General features: G+C 49.7%; 8 protein-coding genes and 2 non-coding genes across 10 annotated transcripts; 2 read left to right on the top strand and 8 right to left on the bottom strand.

The window, feature by feature from the left end:
- Window positions 1–69: 69 nt before the first annotated feature.
- BO85DRAFT_520137 (uncharacterized protein) lies at window positions 70–5,127 on the bottom strand. Its single transcript, XM_025665104.1, has 4 exons — window positions 3,301–5,127; window positions 2,688–3,241; window positions 2,268–2,628; window positions 70–2,205 (listed from the first exon to the last, which is right to left on the bottom strand). Exons 1-4 carry the CDS (start codon window positions 5,046–5,048, stop codon window positions 186–188), a joined length of 4,683 nt encoding a protein of 1,560 aa, XP_025515287.1. The 5' UTR covers window positions 5,049–5,127; the 3' UTR covers window positions 70–185.
- Window positions 5,128–5,634: 507 nt separating this feature from the next.
- On the top strand, window positions 5,635–8,274 carry BO85DRAFT_449374 (ATP-binding protein). Its single transcript, XM_025660151.1, has 8 exons — window positions 5,635–5,895; window positions 5,961–5,969; window positions 6,024–6,237; window positions 6,292–6,894; window positions 6,950–7,566; window positions 7,618–7,679; window positions 7,734–7,894; window positions 7,949–8,274. Exons 1-8 carry the CDS (start codon window positions 5,771–5,773, stop codon window positions 8,048–8,050), a joined length of 1,893 nt encoding a protein of 630 aa, XP_025515288.1. The 5' UTR covers window positions 5,635–5,770; the 3' UTR covers window positions 8,051–8,274.
- Window positions 8,275–8,346, bottom strand: BO85DRAFT_t158. The gene has a single exon. It is a non-coding gene; the product is annotated as a tRNA-Arg (tRNA).
- Window positions 8,347–9,024: 678 nt separating this feature from the next.
- BO85DRAFT_t157 lies at window positions 9,025–9,097 on the bottom strand. The gene has a single exon. It is a non-coding gene; the product is annotated as a tRNA-Phe (tRNA).
- A 198-nt stretch (window positions 9,098–9,295) lies between these two features.
- BO85DRAFT_449378 (YciI family protein) lies at window positions 9,296–10,124 on the bottom strand. The gene is made up of 4 exons (XM_025660152.1): window positions 9,889–10,124; window positions 9,768–9,823; window positions 9,527–9,690; window positions 9,296–9,455 (listed from the first exon to the last, which is right to left on the bottom strand). The coding sequence occupies exons 1-4, from the start codon at window positions 10,044–10,046 to the stop codon at window positions 9,417–9,419; spliced, it is 417 nt and encodes a 138-aa protein (XP_025515289.1). The 5' UTR covers window positions 10,047–10,124; the 3' UTR covers window positions 9,296–9,416.
- A 189-nt stretch (window positions 10,125–10,313) lies between these two features.
- BO85DRAFT_514078 (flavin reductase family protein) lies at window positions 10,314–11,473 on the bottom strand (the record flags this gene model as incomplete). The annotated part of the gene is made up of 3 exons (XM_025664740.1): window positions 10,314–11,133; window positions 11,176–11,309; window positions 11,430–11,473. The coding sequence occupies 3 exons, from the start codon at window positions 11,471–11,473 to the stop codon at window positions 10,406–10,408; spliced, it is 906 nt and encodes a 301-aa protein (XP_025515290.1). The 3' UTR covers window positions 10,314–10,405.
- A 295-nt stretch (window positions 11,474–11,768) lies between these two features.
- BO85DRAFT_397362 (cupin domain-containing protein) lies at window positions 11,769–12,609 on the bottom strand. Its single transcript, XM_025657017.1, has 2 exons — window positions 12,487–12,609; window positions 11,769–12,440 (listed from the first exon to the last, which is right to left on the bottom strand). The coding sequence occupies exons 1-2, from the start codon at window positions 12,510–12,512 to the stop codon at window positions 12,068–12,070; spliced, it is 399 nt and encodes a 132-aa protein (XP_025515291.1). The 5' UTR covers window positions 12,513–12,609; the 3' UTR covers window positions 11,769–12,067.
- A 209-nt stretch (window positions 12,610–12,818) lies between these two features.
- BO85DRAFT_372423 (monooxygenase) lies at window positions 12,819–14,104 on the bottom strand (the record flags this gene model as incomplete). The annotated part of the gene is made up of 2 exons (XM_025656039.1): window positions 12,819–14,003; window positions 14,054–14,104. The coding sequence occupies 2 exons, from the start codon at window positions 14,102–14,104 to the stop codon at window positions 12,819–12,821; spliced, it is 1,236 nt and encodes a 411-aa protein (XP_025515292.1).
- A 356-nt stretch (window positions 14,105–14,460) lies between these two features.
- BO85DRAFT_514082 (phytanoyl-CoA dioxygenase) lies at window positions 14,461–15,932 on the top strand (the record flags this gene model as incomplete). The annotated part of the gene is made up of 6 exons (XM_025664741.1): window positions 14,461–14,678; window positions 14,773–14,988; window positions 15,062–15,082; window positions 15,160–15,209; window positions 15,284–15,649; window positions 15,739–15,932. 6 exons carry the CDS (start codon window positions 14,461–14,463, stop codon window positions 15,930–15,932), a joined length of 1,065 nt encoding a protein of 354 aa, XP_025515293.1.
- Window positions 15,933–15,977: 45 nt separating this feature from the next.
- Window positions 15,978–18,363, bottom strand: BO85DRAFT_520141 (transcription factor domain-containing protein). The gene is made up of 3 exons (XM_025665105.1): window positions 16,651–18,363; window positions 16,532–16,604; window positions 15,978–16,483 (listed from the first exon to the last, which is right to left on the bottom strand). The coding sequence occupies exons 1-3, from the start codon at window positions 18,235–18,237 to the stop codon at window positions 16,056–16,058; spliced, it is 2,088 nt and encodes a 695-aa protein (XP_025515294.1). The 5' UTR covers window positions 18,238–18,363; the 3' UTR covers window positions 15,978–16,055.
- Between the last annotated feature and the right edge of the window lie 94 nt (window positions 18,364–18,457).

The raw sequence follows: 18,457 nt of genomic DNA on the forward strand, positions 1-18,457 counted from the left end.
TACCACTAAGTCTGTATGAGACTTGATGACTTTCTGACTACATGTTGTAGACACCGGTCCTGGTATTTTGACGACTGGTTCTTGTTATTACTTGATTTGTCTTCTGAATTATGTCTAAATGCTGTAGTGCAAGGTTCTCCATAGAGGGACAACAGATATAGAGCTCAGCCAAGGTGAATCTCACATCAAAACAAATACGGGATAATATCACAATCCTCGTTGTGATCAAACGACTCGAACTTCCCCCTCAACCTGCCACAGGCATTGTTAATCTTTCTACCCTCATCAACACTCGACCTGCAAGCCCAGACCAAATCTTTGTCCTCACGCAAAAATACTGCGATCGGGGGATAACACATGTGCCGGGGTACCAGTATCCCCTGGCTTGGGAGACATGTCTGTGCACCTAGAATAAGTGTTGTTGATTTCATGTCCTTCTTTCGTAAAGTTTTCTTCGTTGTTTCCTGAGATGGGAAGAAGTACATGTTTCGTGCTTCGACCGAGCGTGGCAAAAATATGGGTTCCTGTAGGGAGCAGATGTTCAGGTCCACGTTGTCGCCCGGGGGGCGAAAGAGAGGAATTCGAAGGACATCAAGCTTGTTGTTGCGGCTTGTGAAGAAAAGATGTGTGTCGCTCCATGTTAGGAAGTGAGGGAGATTGGACACGGACAACTTAGGGGTGTTACCGAGCTCAACAGTGGTGCGAAAGATCATTCGGGGCGGACTACTAGCAGTCTTGTGCTCGGAGAGTCGGTGTGTTGAGACCTGCAGGCTGAGAAGTACAGAGGCTTCTTCCTTGTCTGATTTGGCAGCCTCGCGAGCTTCCAATGCCGCGAGGTGCAGGTGCCGACCGTCACTCGAGAAGTGTGCTTTAATGAAGATGTGGCAGCTGCCATAGCCCGACCGACATAGCCCGCGTGTAAAATACGTGTTCTTCTCATAGTTGGCAAACAGAATCTCCCTGTCGCCCAGTGGCCAGACCAGGAGGGGCTTGGAAGGGTGGAACACCGGAGGTGAGTCGAACAACCTGTCTTTAATAAAGCAGGTAAAGTGGAATACGGGGATGCGTTCTTTTCTGGTAGCATCGTACACCCGAATGCTTGTGCGACGAGTCCCTTCGGTGCTCGTGGTCTTATTTCCGGTCATCATGTTTTCGAGTATGCCACGGTTTTCATCATCCGAGCCATATTCGCTGCTAGAGACGCTGTAGTTCGTCGAAGAACCGACACTCTCAACGTCACTACCATCAGAGTCCAATGGTAGCATATCACTTCTTTTTTCCAATGCGTCACTCGCGTTATCTGACTCCGATAGTTCACTCGCGAGATCATCATGTAGTTCCAAAGCATCTTTCCTCTCATCACCGCTGCTGTATCCGTCGTTGTCGCTGCCAAGAAAGCTTCCCTTCTCTTCGACGTCGAGCTCTTCTAGTTCCAGATGCTCGAGGTCCCAATCATTCCATTGCTCTTCGTCCTCCATCTCATCATCAAGATCAGTGGATCCCTCGCTCCAGGAGGTATAAGCCGAATTTCCGGCAGACTCGGAAGAGCTTTTCATGAGTTCGTCTGTATAATTCGACACCTTTGTTGCGAGCTCCAGCGCCTTGTCTTTCTCGGTCGATGGTTGGAACTCATCTGGGTCTTCTAATTTCAATGAAGACTCTGATGTGATATCGGTGTCAATGGTCCCGCTATTGCTGTCGTCATCACTGCTTTTCGTAACGGTAGGAGTTGGCTGTGTATCGGCAGTTGAAGTTGGGGCGGCCGTACTTCTTTGATCCAACTCGCTTACCTCTTCTTCACGCTTTTGAATCGCTATATCCGCATAGTCAACAATTCTCACATCGCCAGTAACTGCCCCTGGAATTTCCACATCTGACTTGGAGATCTGTCGTCTTGTTGACACAGCAACCATATGGTTGTTGCTGGCCATTTCATCGAAATAGTCTTCGTCGGGATCAGTCACAGGTAGGGACGTATAATCATGATCCACGCCCTTGACAAATAGCTGAGACCCAATGCGAATGAATTTCAAGTCTTTAGTGAAGGAAACCAGACGAGGTCGGCCCAGAACATTCTCCGTCAAGGGATACTCGTAAAGAGACCAGGTTGAGGCGGATGCATACAACTTTTGAGTTCTTTGAAGCTCGGGTTTGCGACCATTCAGATGCCAATGCTCGCAACAAAATTGTAGCCCGTCTTCGCTACTATTCGTAATTATAACATCAATAAGCTATGAACAACGACAATGTGTGGCTGTGGCACTTACACCTTTTCCAGGTTCAGTACTGTCAAATACCTTCCCGTTTCGTCAACCCCTTCAAAGCATCGAATTGGGGGCTCAGTCGGCTCAGTCTCTGCCGTAAACATTAGACTTCGGTAACGGCTGGGTCCCTTGTGAAGGTAGTTGTTGGGTCCCAATGCCCCAGGAAAGCATCGATCGATTTCGCCTGCGAAGGCGCCCGTGATGCTTGTCTCACGGTCCAATAGTGGTCCCCACTCACCCACAAAGGATGCATAGTCCTTTGCGAAGGGCTCATTACAGTTATCATCCAACCAATGAGGGAATACGCGCTTGATATGTCTGCCAGCCCATGGACGGTAAGTACTGTACCAGAAGCGAAATTGACCTATATCTCTCATTAGTTATCGTGGCCCTTCAAAAGGTTTGGAGCTTTATCAAGCATACCGTCGACAAAGAGACTCTGGACTTGTAACAGTGTGAAGAACTGTGGGCTTCGGATAAAGCTTGAGGCTTTCTGGCAATAGTCCAATGAATAATTGACGCCATCCAGGTGCTTATCCCAGTATTTGGCGGCATAGGAGAGAAGATGGTGATTAAGAATGTCCTCCCCATCACAATCGACGAATGTTTCGCCCTCCCTAGTAAGAAGTTGCTGATACCGTGGCTGCAGGAAATACTTGAGGCATACATTTGCCAAAACATCATTTGTGAGCGCATATGCTGGTGGATTGGAGTTGTTTGCCAAGATCCCTGGGTTCTTCAACAGAAAATTTTTGACCGAGCCATGAGTCAGCGTGCAGATAGAGATGGTGCCGGCTGGCCCATCACTTTCATGGATCTGGACAAGTGGTTGGCATAGCTCCAGCACCTTGCTTTTCTTGATCTTTTGGCTCCTATCAATATTCTGTCCTTCAATGCCTTTCACCATCGCCGTACATTCACAAAGCTCATCCAGACGTAATGGCCGTTTTGCATGCACGATACAGGATAGAATAATCCTAGCAGCTCCAGGTTAGCAGGTTCCCAAACCACATCGCGGGCGTTCAGAGTTACGTACGAAACGAATTCCTTCAGACCAGGCCGGATGCTGTCCATCTTTCTCTGGTAGTACTTTTCGTAGCTGTCGGGAAGACCTTCCTCAATGATGCTTTGAACCTTATGAAGGGTCACTGCGTCCGACATAGAGTCTAACATCAGTGATGCCCACAAAAAGCATCCGTCGGCTTTCTCGCGGAGATCACCAATAATCAACCTGATGTACCCTGCATCAAACTCGAGACTTTTCAGGTCCTCGATCTTGTCTAGTAGATAGTGCTCAATGTCATGACTGTTCAAGTCCTTCGTGATCTCAATAGATGGAAGGCTGCTGAGGGCAGCATCGAGACAGGTGCGGTGCTGAGAACTGTACCAAATGCGCAGGCGGCTTGGCATAGCACGGCTCAGCTCCCCAAAGAATTCCAACACCTTGCAAAGCTCTTTCTTTCTATTCTCTGTCTCACACTCCTCGTCAAGCCCGTCAAGAAATATGTAGGTAATGGCCATTTCTTCCAGCAGCATTCTGATCACTTGCTTGACGTCCTCAACATTAGCGGTTGTAGCACCTTCCTGTGTAAATTTGTGGATATCCTTAGGCACGTCGCCGGTCTGTTTTCCCAGTCGATTGACAAGCTGCTCTGCAAGGCAGCGATAGACCAACAAGGCTGGAAATTCTTCATCAAAAGTGAAGTAATGGTATATGACGGCAGCATTTTCAGCGCTGGTCGCTTCCAGCTTTTCAACAGCGGACGCAGTCAATACAGTCTTTCCAGCTCCAGGAGATGCCTTCACCCATATTTGAGAGGCCGGGCTGTCCTTGTTCATCCAATCCTTCAAAGTCGCGTGCTCAAATACCCAGTCACAAGTGCCTGGGCTTCGTTGCGCCAGCTTGCTGTCACGGTGGCGAAAGTTGCTCCCATTCAGTGGCATAGTCCCATCTCGCAACCACTTTCGTACCTCTTCCTGCCTTTGTAGTCTCCTTTCTTCTTTCCGTTTCTCCATCTCTTCCGCATACATTTGGATAAGTGCTGCTTGTTCTTCTCGCGCGATACCGGCAAGCCGACGCTCCTCGGCTGCATTTTCCCGCTCTCCTCTGTCTAGGCGTTCCTGAACGGCAGGAATAAGACGACTCATGCTGTCGGCCGTATCTCCGATGCTCGTGATAATGCCATCGAGCTTCTCTGTACTGAAAGGGGCAATCGCTCGAAAGGCACGATTAGCCACGCAGCGGTTACACTCCTTGTCAACCCTTCGCCAAAACCGAATGATGTCGATATACGATGCTTGCAAGAGCTCCCGCATCGTAGCGGAGTGATCGAATAAATCTTCATATTCTGTAAGCACGGTGATGTGTGTGTTTAAGCGTTTAATCTGATCGGATATCTTTTCGTAGAGTTCAAGGAACCTCTGCGAGCAGTCGATCACAGACTTCAAGCAGCCCCATATGATAGCCGTAGGCATTGGATCTGCTGAGACCAGTGTTTCGACAATTCCTGAGTAGGTATTCAGCACCTGTATCACCGGTCCCAAGATCTTGCGAGCGGCACGAGCGGCTGTACGATCTGTCGCCTGGCGGTCCAAAAGGAATAGATCTTTTTTGACCGCATCTCCAGTAAGGTTTGCGCCGGAACGTTGTTGTTCTTGCAGTTTTTTGAGAAAATGGGGGGTCTTGCTTCTCGCCGATCGGGGTTTGTTGATATATTCTTCCAGCGCACGCGCAAAGGCAGTTGAGCCGGTTCCTCCCACATTTTCGCTGAAATCCTCGGGCATTGTGAGAAAATGGCACAATCGGCAGCCTTGTCAAGGACCAGAATGGTTTGCTGAGATCACGCGAGATGATAACTATAAGTAATAGACCGGGTCTGGTCCCACCGGGAGGCTCTATGCTGGGGACTATGCGCGCCTCACTACTCTGAGAAATAGGACAGAAGACAGTCTGCAATCTACCCCGCCGGTGCACACGTCAGACCTTGCGTGAGAATAACTAGCCACATATAATTAACCTAGTGTGACAAGTGACAAGGCTGTCAGACTAAAATCTGAGTGATCCTGCGGGGGGCCAGGGTTAGCGCCGCGCGGCACGGCTCGACACCCTGTCGTCTCGAGACCCTGAAAGGCAGCAGGGTTAGCCTCTATTGGTGAAAAAGAAAAAGTTCTGTACAAAGAACTTCCCGGATAATAGGTTATTACCTCCACTTTCATAAGAGAAGGAAGTCTTTTGGTTCATTGAGTTGGGCAGAAATGGTGGCGCGACTTTGTCGCTGTGCTGACGCATGGACTGGGAAGGATGAGCTTGAAGCCTTGGACAGCATCAGCAGCCACCCCCACTGCAAAGCCCTGGCCCACTTCCCATATACGAGCCAAGTGTCGACAGCCTTGTTTTTTCCAAGCATAAGTTACTCCAGTTGCCAATTCTTTCACCTTTCGTTCAAAATTCGTCTGTTCTCTCATTTCATGTGCCACTGTAGCCATTTTCAGCACGCAAAAACGACATGGCCGATCAGACTGAGTCCGCGGCGGCGGCTAAGCCCTCAGACGGGCCTTCCAAGCCATCCATCCAGCGCGCCATGACGGACCGTGGCAACAAGTCTCAGCGTTTGTTGCGCGTGGATCAAATGTGAGATTTGAGACCGTACCTTAGGTCTTGGTAAAGAGGGTGCTAACCATAGTTCGCTCCAACAGATATAGCAGGTAGCGAAACATTGCGTCGAACCTCAGACAGCCGAATCATTAACATGGATACAGAAAGGACCGACAAGTTCACTTCGTTAAGACGGCGAAAGTCAAAGCCAAACCCGATCGTTTCAGTAAGACTGCAATGGTCGTTCGCCGAGTTATTTCAAAGCAGGGCATGGTCTCCCACGTTGAGATTGACATCCGGTCTCCTCTCCTGCAAGATTTGTTTCGTGATCTGTTCAAAGATGTAGAGGGTCTTGACTTGAATAAGACTCCTCCCATGGTTCGTCAGCTCAAACGGAATTTTGCAGCTCCACTGACTGATGAACCTCTTTAGGCCACACCCGAAGTATTCTTCTGGGCCGCCCCGGATCTGATACGTATTAAAGAAGAGGAGAAGCAGAAGGAGAAACCCAACCAGCAACTTATCGATGATATTGGCACGGCTCTGCAATTTGTTGAAGAGGACTTTGCAGCTCAGATCGTCAGCTTGAAATCGCTTCTGAGTGAGAATCAGATCACCTGGGACCTTCTTTGGGCAATCTTCCCGCCCAAGGAAGTTATTATCTCACCCCGGTTTGGCCTTATGACTGAAGAGCAGGCCTTCAACCTGAAGATGTCTAGTTATCAGTCACGTCCAAATGGCCAACAATACTTCTCTGCTTTTGCCGAAGTTATCAAACATGACGGTCAAGACTTTGGTAAATCGACAATGGAGCTAGAAATCAACAAATATGAGGGTGCGAGAACAATAACTGGCTTGAACTTCTTTCCGCTCAAATACCATGACGAGGAATCTGCCGTGCGAGAAAGGCTCATTGCCCGCGGGCGTAAATTCGTTGCGCTACTCGAACAGCCTGCATGCAGAGAGTATACGGCTGCAAACGGTATAAAGGAATTTGAACGAGCCAACGGCGACTCCATGCCTGAGAAGTTTAATGTCTGACTACAACTCTTACTCCATTTTGGACATTGGCGCTGACTCACTCATATAGGCATTGGGGAGAGTCATGGTCGACCCGGCTGGTTACTATCTTCATAACACATCGTCGGATTTGAACAAACCGTATGTACTATCAGAAGGGTTTTTGGATACTGTCGGCTTGTCTGATGACCATTACTTGATTTGTGCCTCGTTCATCAATGGCTTCAGCTTCGCACAAAAGTCTTGGTGTCAACTTTCGGTATCGGCGTTATCCGATGTGGAGTGGAACCACAATGCCTTCAAACGACTGGTCATGGCCGAAAACCGCCGAGAACTTATCCATGGACTTGTCAAGGCCCATCGGCAGGATGACGCGGTCTTTGACGATATCGTTGCGAACAAAGGCAAAGGTCTTATTGCGCTCCTGACCGGAAGCCCGGGTGTGGGTAAGACGTTGACTGCAGAAGCCGTTGCCGAGGTGACCCAGCGACCTCTGTATGTGGTAGCTACCGGCGAGCTTGGAATCGACCCTGATATAGTCGACAATCGTCTGGGGATGATCTTAGAGATTACCCGGCGGTGGGGCTGTGTTCTATTGATCGATGAAGCAGATGTGTTCCTTTCGGCTCGTGGCAAGGACCTAGCGAGAGATGCTCTAGTCAGCGTTTTTCTCCGACGACTCGAGTAGTAAGTAGCCCTTGGGTAGGAAATGTCGGCCTGGACTAATATCCATCATAGTTTCCGCGGTGTTGCCATACTCACCACAAACCGAAAGAGCGACATTGATCCGGCCTTCAAAAGTAAGATTCCGCCTGAAAGTATAGTGTATGCAGTTCCTGATGCCTTTATCACAGGTCGAATCCATTTCACCATGCACTACCCAGAGCTTGATACCAATAGCCGGCTAGAGGTGTGGAAGAATTTCTTGACCAATGTCGCAAAATCGTCGGAGCTGGCTGAATTTACCGCCGATGACTTTGTAGCGCTTTCGAGGCATCCGCTGAATGGGCGACAGGTTCGTCAGCTTTCGGTATTTTTGAGGTAAAAAGCAAGCTAACATGTACTGCAGATCAAGAACATTGTCTCGTGTGCCGTGTCACTGGCGCGGGAGATGCAAAAGAATGTCACCGTGAAGGATATTGAGGATCTTATAGACGTAATGGTTGATTAGATCAAATGGTGTACGGAATTAAATGGCTGTACAAAGTGGAGACTTTGGGTGAACGTCGATTCGATGATAGGGTGTGACACAGTTCGTCGAGGATATTAATAACGGGTAATAATGGAGCACAAGTGATTTAAATATATGGGCGGGTACTTTGAAGGGTCGCCTGATTGTTTTGTCAAGTAGTAGAGAAAGGATAGAAGTGGGAAAAAAGAAGTTTAAAAAAAGAATGACCTACGCAGGACTCGAACCTGCAGTCTCTTGATCCGTAGTCAAGCGCCTTACCATTGGGCCAGCAGGCCATTTGATATATAATTGGTCCCACATAGTGTTACATTAAAGGGGGCTAATTTGCTAGCACAAGCATGAGATGTGCCATAAGAGTCAATATAACTACGACTAAAACTTATGGTGAGGCTCCTGCTTTGATGAACTCTGCCATTGCTCTCTGGCCTCTTAGTGGTCGCAAATTGCCGGGCTTAGTCGAAATGGGTTGGTTTTGATACTATCAATGTCGGCTGCACTCACAACTATATATATCCGCACATTAAGCCGAAGAACATTATGTACCTCCCTTTATTTAGTTGCTCGTCATCATATAAGGCGTCGAATGGATACATTAGTACAGTGAACCAAGGCCATAGTAGCAGTACCAGCCCATGTATTCCCTCATAAGGAGCACGACCCTGACGTTTATTTGCATTTCATCGAACGATTAGTCCATGCATTCGGATATACCCACAGCCAACGACGGGGGAGGACCAGGAATATTAAGGGACATCCTTTGACAATCAATTAAAATATACGAGCCATAGAAGCAAATTCCAAGAAAGACCAACATCAACTGTCTTCTCCCCCATCATTGCAATCAAACGTCTTACCATACCTCCAACACATCCGTATTCGTATTTGTCGTTTGTTGTATGAGGCCAAATGGGACCCACCAGGCCGGGATTCGGAAAAAATTTTGAAAAAAAGAATGGGACGAGCCGGGCTTGAACCGGCCACCTCCAGATCTTCAGTCTGACGCGCTCCCAGATGCGCCATCGTCCCTTGTTCTTGAAAAAGGTGTTGATTCATGCATTATGTGGCTAGGTAAGTTTCTGCAGTGTCCCTCACTACCTGCATGCCACCAACGCAAGGGCTTACCAAATGTGGCACAGATTATGGCTGCAGCCATACACTACGTTCCTGTCTGAGTAGTTTCGGCGAGTTATCAGGAATACTTCGAGAGAACACATGCTTAGTGCATATCTGGTAGGTTGAGGCTCAAACTGCCTCAAGTGCCGTAGTAGATTATATGCGCTCAACGATGGCCGCTCTCTAATACATTGAGGGAAAATAGCACCAATATCATTCTAGATAGTGCTCTCTACTCCTTCTTCAAAGGCTCCCTCACAGCCGACAGATACTGCCCACAGCCACCATCAGCATAACCTATCTCACAGCACCATGACCAAAGAACAAAAGCGAATCACTCACCGGGACAACAAGCGCCTTCCCCAGATCCCAAACACCGCTCTTAGCGTAGATATCACCGTTAATAAGCTGGTGCACTTCCTCCAAGTTTTCAGCCATATACACAAGCATACTGCCCTTGAATGACAGATCTTTGCCTTCCTCGGGATGAGTGGCCAGCATCGCACCTATCAAGATGAAGTTAATTGAAAAAAGACAGATAAGAGGGTTCGAATAGAAGTTGGTAGGATGATGTGAGACGAACCACCTGCGACTAGCTTTCCCGCCTGGACGAGAGGGCCGACTCCTTCCATGTGAGTCCTGGTTATTGTTAGCGAGGATAGTTGAGCTAGGCTACACCTAGATGGGAGTAGAAGAAAACTTACGCTCGAACTTTCTTTCTCAGTTCGGGACCCTCAGGTGTATCAGGAATAATGCATAGCCATTCCTTCTTGCTTGCTGTTGCAATGGTACGGCGGGCGATGTGCTGGCGGGGGAGCAGATTGGCCGGTAGAGCCCTTATAGATACACGAAAGAAAGACATGATGAAGTCAGCTTAAAGTGTACGTTTATGTTATGTATGTTTTGTTGTCTTTGGCTCTGCACTTAGATGTACTTCTGGAATGGCCGTTGAACAGTCACTGGTCGTCGGGTACAAGGGCCGATGCCGGTCCGTCGGAATGACTCCGATGTCCGCCTTACCTTATCTGGCGATGATCTTGCTTCCTGGAAATTAAGGCATTAAGATACAAGTATAGTAGTATGCCACAACACAATGCGTGTTTGCACTTTACTGAGATGTTGGGATACATCTTGTTCAGACTGATCCTGAGTACTGCCTACTCAAGGATGTGCATATATTTCAAGACATTCATCCAATAGCCCTAAAAAGGCAAAAGCCTTTCACAAACCGCCCTTATTCCTCTCCAACTCAGCCAACAACTCACTCTTCCCAACCTCATCATCCCACTTCTTTCTAGGCCTCTCAAACGTCGACGAAATTCTCCCATATGACACCCCACCTAGCTGCGCCACAGGCCTCAACTTCTCCAAGTCAATATGACTGAACTCCTCATCCGCTGCACCCTTCTGCACCCAGAACCTCGTTGCCTGGATCAAAACCACCGCAGGAGAACTCATGCCCGGCTTATGCGCCTCGAGCTCTTTAACATCGACAACCTTTCCCTCGACAGAGAAAACCGACTCTTTAACCCTTGCTGCTTTGACAGTCGAACTAGGCGCATTACCCAGTCCCGAGACCTCCCACTCTGACACCCCATATGGAGCATCAATCGATGTCGCATTCACTGCCTCAATCATCCCCTCGGAAACGGTGTTAATCACACACTCGCCCGTCTCTTTCAGGTTCCGGTACGTATCTTTGACTGCGCCAGGGCGGGATGAAAACCCGACAATGAACATGGGTGGGTCGTGATCCACCACTTGAAAGTAGCTGAAGGGCGCAAGATTCTCGGTCTTGCCATCGCTGGAGCCGGTGCTGATGAAGCCGATGGGTCGGGGTGCGATGCCTGACACGAGCAGTCGATAATTGTTGACCATTGGGCGATCCTCAGCATAGGGATCGATTTCATGGTGGGTATTGCTGGCGCTGTGGTTGTCATCGGGGACTCCTTGGCCGTATTCCCAGCTGGGCTAAGGGGATTTGGTGACACTGATGGGGGCGTTGTGATCAAAATTGGGTCTTTGCGATTCCGTTTCGTGGAAGTTGTGGTGTGAGGTGACGATTTGATAGCTGGCTTTTGCTGATTTAGTGGCATCGTCTATTTCTGAAGACGTTGCTGCTCCACTGCAGCAGACGAGGAGCTCATCCTTGAGTTTATGAAGGGTGTGAGAATTGATGTCCTCTTGGATAGTGTCCTGTTGCTTGGTTAGTTGGTCTCCTATTGATCTAGAAATTGAGGCTTACCTGGCCGTCAGCCGAGTGACGCGTCTAGGTGCTACGGTCGCCATGAGTATAACAGCTTTTACGTCCCACAATTTGGTCTTCTCTCAAGAATTAGATAGTATTCGTCTGTTTAAACATGGGCGTTCAATTTCTATCTTGCTATCTGGGCTGACAAATTATCCAGCTTCTCGGTCGGTGGGGCCGAGCCTGCGCCCTAACTTTCCGGAACAGGAACCCGGATCCTTGCTACAAATATGGTGCAGAAAGCACAGAGCAAATATCGATGATTAATGGCAACGTTTTCTGGAAGAACTATCTCTTCATCTCACTACTACACCCTAGCCTGCAATTAATATAGATGCTCAGACATGGGTGCTCCATCCCCCATTGTTCGTTCTCTCTCCTCTTAAGTCATCGCTTTACCAGGTTGACCAGTTCATACCACCCTGGGGTAAATGCTGATGGAAGCTGTCATCAGGGACAGAAATAGCCGAAATCGCGAGAGATGACAATCCATTACATATAAGAAAGATATGGATATATGGCCCATTACACATCACGATCTTGACCTCAGTCCTTGTAAGTGCTCAACTCCAACACAATCACCCGCCACCTCAGCTACTGCTTAGTGTCAGGGCGGTTAGGCCTAATTAACGACTCTAATTTTGCTTGTACTCCTCATCAATCTGAAACAACGCTGACATCCCATCGCGCTCGTATACCTCCGAGTCCAATATCATAACAGCCATGAGTGTGGCCGGCTCTGTCGAACTGGCATTGTCACTGATGCGGTGATGGCAACCCGGGGCTTCATACCAAGAGCCTCCTGCAGGAATCACCTTCATTGGGTCTTCATTCATCTTGTTTAGAAGTGTGCCGCTAACAACGTAGGCAGAGACCGAAGCGCCGCCGTGTCGATGGGGTGGAGTCGATCCGTTTGGGGGGAAATCCACGCGCAGGCCAACGATTGTCTTTCCCGGACAGTTGACGATATTGTGTACATAGACAAGTTCTAGGGCTGGCATGGGACGACTATTTGAATTAGAGATGGCGTCACGGGGGCACGTGGGTCATATACCTCTGATCATAAGTTGGCTCTTCCATTTTCGCGTATTTGAGGGTTTAACTTCAAGCACGCTTGAGTTTATAATTTCGCTTTAGGCTGTGTATTGAGTGACCCGTCAGAGAAACTGGCTGATGATTTTATATTTGTCTGAGAGATTGCGTATCTACGCCAACGAAGTCTTGGAGATACCCGTCATCCATGCGTTGGGTGCGGGTATTGGGCATCGATAGCCTATCCGGGTTATTGATAGGCTAATGTTGTCCCAATCTTTTTCCAGATATTCACAGAACAATCTTAGAATCGTGGTATCAGGATGAAATGAGAATATAATAACCTGTGATTAATCAAGCAACTATAGCCTCCTGCTGCCTCCTCCAGGCCATCGCCCCCTCATACAAGCAATTATAATCCATAAACTCGGCAGGATTCATCGCGACCCTCACATCTTCCTCCACCGGCCTTCCCGCCTGGCGACTATAGGCTTGAATCGTAGTCGCCCGTTTATACCGACACTCAAATACCTCCCGACACATCTTTCCAACCTCCTCCCTCCCTTCACCCCCCTCAAACCCCTCAAAGAAAGCCCCAAGCGCCTCAGCATCCTCAACCGCCTGACTCCCGCCCTGCCCTTGCGTCGGCAGCATAGCATGCGCAGCATCACCAATCAAGATTGCCCTCCCCCGACACCACGTCTCCAACGGATCCAAGTCCCTCAACTGCCAAAGACCAATATCCTCCTCTTTTCTGGCTGCCAGCCGCAACGGCGTCGTCGCCCACTCGGGGAAGTCCGCAAACGTAGCAAGCATCTTCCCTTTAGCACCAGCAGTCATCCAACTCGTTGACTCCTTATCCCTTTTCTCGTCCGGCACCAGCGCAACAATACTATAAACAGACCCATTCCTCGCCGGACCCATGATAAGTCGTCGATCAGGACCGACAACCATCGTTGTCCTCGCAATTCGTGGATCGATGACATCCACAAACCCCTTCTCAGCAACCAACTCCTCCGTATTTACCATCATGCGATATGCACTCAACCCCGTCGTCTGACCGGGCACTTCTCTCCCCAGTACTGCACCTCTTATAACGCTCTTGATCCCGTCTGCACCGATGATCAAGTCCCCTTTCAGAATTTCCCCATCTTCTAATTCAACTACCCCTTCTTCACAATCACATCCTTTCACTCTACTCGACACCCGCAACGTAGCCGGCCGCCCCGGATATTCATCCGAGGTAGCCCGATGCTTCAGCACCTGATGCAGATCCACCCGGTGATAGATCATTCTATCTGAGCCGTATTTGGAGGTCACCAAAGGAACGCGTGTCTGCAGCTCCCCACGGAGGTTATATACCTCGAACGCGGAGTCAGGCATCGAGCCCTGCTCGCGGAGACGGCCCGCGAGGCCCCATTGCTTCTCGACGATTTTGCTGGCGTTGGGTTGGAGGGAGATAGTTGCGCCGATTTCGCGCGATTGGGAGGATTGCTCGAGAATGGTGATGGTGTGGTGGTCTGAGCGGAGAGCTATTGCCTTTCCTTCTGTTAGTTTTGCTTAGAGTCAAGAAGGATGTGTGTACATACGGCTGCGAGTCCGGCGATGCCGCCTCCTACTATGATGATATTAAATGTCATGATGATTGCCTTTCTGCAATTACTCTCAATAAGAAGGAGTGAGGGGGGTAATTGCACCTTTTTGTCATAATCATAACCGTTCCATCAAAGCGGCATCCATCTCTCGGCGACGACCGACCCTCGGAGCCCACCTCGGGGCGCCCCGAGCCCTCCGAACCCTAACAAACTCGGCCACCTCTCGGCGCAAGTAAACCACTCACTATACCTTTACCAAATGGCAATCTGACAAAGATTCAAATCCACGAAGATAAGTACAGACTGAATCCAGCACCTACCTCAATCCACACTCACCCACACTTCACAGCGAACACCGAAACAAACCAGTACTACAACAATAACAACAACAAACAATCAATATGTCCACCACAGCCACTATCACCACCACAACCACGACCACCACCGCGGAGCCTCCCAAAAGCCAAGTCTACGGCCAAGGGCAAAACCGCATGCTTTTAGACGGCAAACCCACCAACTACGGCGACTTCCGCGATGCATTGAACCGCGACGGCTACGCCGTCATCAAGGGAGCGATTCCACTTGATCGGGCGAATGGATACGCGGATGCGTTTTACTCGTATATGGAGGGATTGTAATCACCCTTTTTCTTACCCACCCGCCATCCGCATTCCCTATATCATAGACCAAATACTAATTGAAATTGGTGACAGTAACCTCGGCTACAACCGACACGACCCCAGCACCGTCCGACGGGCCAAACTCCCCGTGCTGAATGAAAAAGGCATGATACTCGACTACGGCGTGACGCACGAGCAGTGGGTGTGGGATATTCGTGGTGAGGAAGGGGTAGTGGATGCTTTTAAGAAGGTGTATGATGATGAGGATTTGATTGTTTCGTTTGATGTGGTGAATGTGGGATTTGCTAAGTATTTCTCTCCTATTTTTCTCTCCTGGTATTGCTGTGTCGTGATGCTAATATGTTGGTTTCTGTGTGTGTAGTCGGGAGGATCTGCCTGAGAAGTGAGTATCTATACCACCACCACTACCATCTTCCATTCTCTCAAGTGACGAAAAGATGGATACTAATATGCATAAAGCAAACCCTGGCCCCACCAAGACCAAGACCCCTCCAAACCAGGTTTCAGATGTACGTTCCCTTCCCCCTTCCAACCCCTACTCCTTATTTCATCCAAATAATCAACTAATATGGAATGATGGTAGGCCTCCAAGGCCTCGTCAACCTGCTCCCCAACGGCCCCAACGCCGGCGGCCTCATCGTCTGCAAAGGCGGGCACGCGCTCTCCGCCCAATTCCACACCGAAATGGCGCACGAAGAGCGCATCCCCGCCTGGACGACCGAATGGTTCGGATTCACTGATGCGGGGATGAAGTGGCTCGCGGACCATGGACTAAAATGGGAGAAGGTTTGTGCTGAGCCCGGCGACTTGATTGTCTGGGATAGTCGCACGCCGCATTATAATGTGCCTCCGACGGGTGGGCAGGATCGGTTTGCGGTTTATACCTGCTTTATGCCGGTGAGGGAGGTTGAGAAGGAGGATTTGGTTAGGAAGAAGGGGGCTTTTGAGAGTGAGTTTATTTCCATTCCTTATTTTTGGGGGCGGGGTTGTTGTGGTGAGGAAGTAGGTTTGGAGAAATGCTAATGGAGTGTTTGGTAGGTCGGTTGGGAACGACGCATTGGCCGCATGCCAAACATGTCTCGAAGACGAATATTGCTATGAGGGATGGGAAGCCCTGTCCGGTGGCGCGGGAGAGGCCGGTGCAGGAGCCGGTGTTGAGTGAGAGGGTGTTTAAGTTGACGGGGATTCCGTATTTGGAGAGGATGGAGGGGGGTGCCGAGGTTGCTGCTTAGATGTTGTTAGTGTGTTGTTGTGATGTTGCTAGAAGTCTCTTGTTGTTTGATTGTGTAGTTTGTATTGAATGTTACAATTGTTGATTCTTACTAGTTACAGTTACTTGTCTTCCCCGTCGAGAACTATCGTATATCAGGCATCGACCCCGGACTATCCAAGCATCCCATCCAATTCCACAGTTCTTCCACATTGTATCCCTCGAAAGGGAATACTTGGTCCACGTTGACGCCCTCCGCGACAAACCCATCTAGCATTGATGTGCTGGAAAATCCTAATGAGTCTAGATGGTCTTGGCCATGGTCTATAGCAGGTGTAGATACGGCTGATTGTATCACACGCTGAGATTGGTATCCACCATTGCTCTGTTTGTGCAGATTACTTGGCTGCATCACTTCGGTAGGCCTCCAAGGCGGCAGCGCCTCGTCAACTGCTGGGGTAGGAAGTGGATTAAGTTTTGTGAGACTGTCACGACTGTGTGGACGCCTTTTGGCTTCTGCGGCCGACCAGGACCGGAGATGGGTGTTGCATTGTTCGTAGATAGCCGCGATACCTATTTAGCTTAGTTGATACGCTCCCCTCATAGTTCATGCCATCATACCTTCTATGAATCGGGGATCGGGATCGTATCGAGATAGGTGCTGACTACTATACTCTAGACATGCCTTGAGAAGCTGTTCCCGTTAACTTAATTCCAGAGTAAGTGGGAGAACAGCATACCTGCAAATCCATGGCCTGCAACCGCGAACCCGGATGCTTAATCAGAAAGATAGCCAGTACAATGCAAGCCAGAAGGGACGGGCCAGCCGGGATAGTCTGCGAGTCTGTCTTGCGTTCTGACAGCTGGACACTAAGTTTAGCAATCGCTCGAGCACTGCCCACGCAGATTGACTCTCCATGACGCATTCGAAACTGCGATGGCTCATCGGAGCAATATTTCGCCACTTCCTCCTCGAAGCTCGATGTCGGGGCAATAAGAGCCGCGCGATGCAGCGAAATCAGGGTGCTGTGGTACTGGATGGACAGAAAAGCGGCGGCGTGAAACTCCTCATCTGCGCAAAAGATATCACTTCCCGGACGTAGGTCGGTAGGGACCCGGTTCGCCCAGGATAGCAGCTCGCGGTCTAGTCGCGCTGTGTCCAAGAGGATCTGTCGCACGTCCCTTGTCCCTGATTGATGACTGTACAGATGATGACTGATATTGCCTTGGTATTCTCCAAGCTCGACGTGCCACTTCAGGAATTTACTCTCGCCTAGAGCATCTTCTGGCTTAGGATGCTGATATCCGATGACAGTCGGCCGTCCCGATTCCAGATGCATCATCTTCTCCAGACACCAACACACGGCCCACACGCGTCGCTCGATGTTCTTTCCTTCGAAGTTGGAGGTAGAAGTCCGGTTGATTCCAAGCGTGTAAGCAGTCCGAATAGCCATGCCTAGAGTTTGCCAGGCTAGACCCTCCTGGTTCCGTCCGCGGTATGCCATGGTGAAAAGAAGCAGTGTCTGCACGGTCGGAAGATACGGGATGATGATAACATGAGATAGCAGACACGCGGCTGCTTGCAAGTAGCGATCACCGTCCACTGTTGCGCCCTGGCCTATCTCGTCTGCTCCTAAGCTCATGATCAAGTATGCTGATACGATCCGCGGGATTTGCTCGCGCGGAAGGTTGGTGAAGCCACCCGCCGTGGCAAAGAGGTCAGTACCCATGCGAAGCCGGGTTGTGTTAAAGATAGGATAGAGAGTGTGTATGCGAGTGATATAGGCGGATAGATATCGTTCTCGCCGGTCACTGTCTGGTAGCTCCGGCAAAGACAGAGATAACGGCAGGTCGAGTTCCTCCGCGTGTCTCATCCCGTACCGGAAGCAACCCGATACTGGTTTCAATCGGGCGGCCTTGAAGTAGACATCGAGAGATTTCGCCAAACATTGCGAACTGCTTCCACCCATTATTTTGACCTTGTCGGTGCCGTGTTCCACGTTAAACGAGACGTCGAACGGATGATGCACAGGCGACACCTCATTTGGCGACAGCTTCTGTGGGGAGTCGGTCGCTTCCTGGTGATTCGAATCACCCACTGCCGGATGCTGAGGCTGATCATCATTCTGGGGAGTCTGTTTGTCTGGTATATCCAGCCATTCTCGAATTCCAGTCACCCCTGGTCGCTGGGGATCGGTGGTGATACACTGTTGATTGCGCAGGCGGCAATTGCGGCACTTAGGATACTCTGCATCGCATTTGACCTTGCGCTGACGACAGATGTTGCAGGCCATTGACAGCCGCGGCCGCTTGGAAGGCCTGTCCATGATGACTAGGGGGGTGATTGCATTCTGCGAGTGTGGCCTGATGTTTGCTTATCTGGATGTCTGGAGGTGGAGAGATGCATCATGACAGCTATGTTGGAGCCTACTCCAGGTTATTTTCCGACCCCCACATCGGGTCCCCGCATTTTTTCGCATCATCAGGGAGAGTGCTAACTGTAAAGTATGCTACTAGTCTCCCTTCTGCTAAGTTATCTGCAGGCCC

Source organism: Aspergillus piperis (genome assembly GCF_003184755.1).
Source record: "Aspergillus piperis CBS 112811 unplaced genomic scaffold BO85scaffold_9, whole genome shotgun sequence".
Taxonomy (NCBI): domain Eukaryota; kingdom Fungi; phylum Ascomycota; class Eurotiomycetes; order Eurotiales; family Aspergillaceae; genus Aspergillus; species Aspergillus piperis.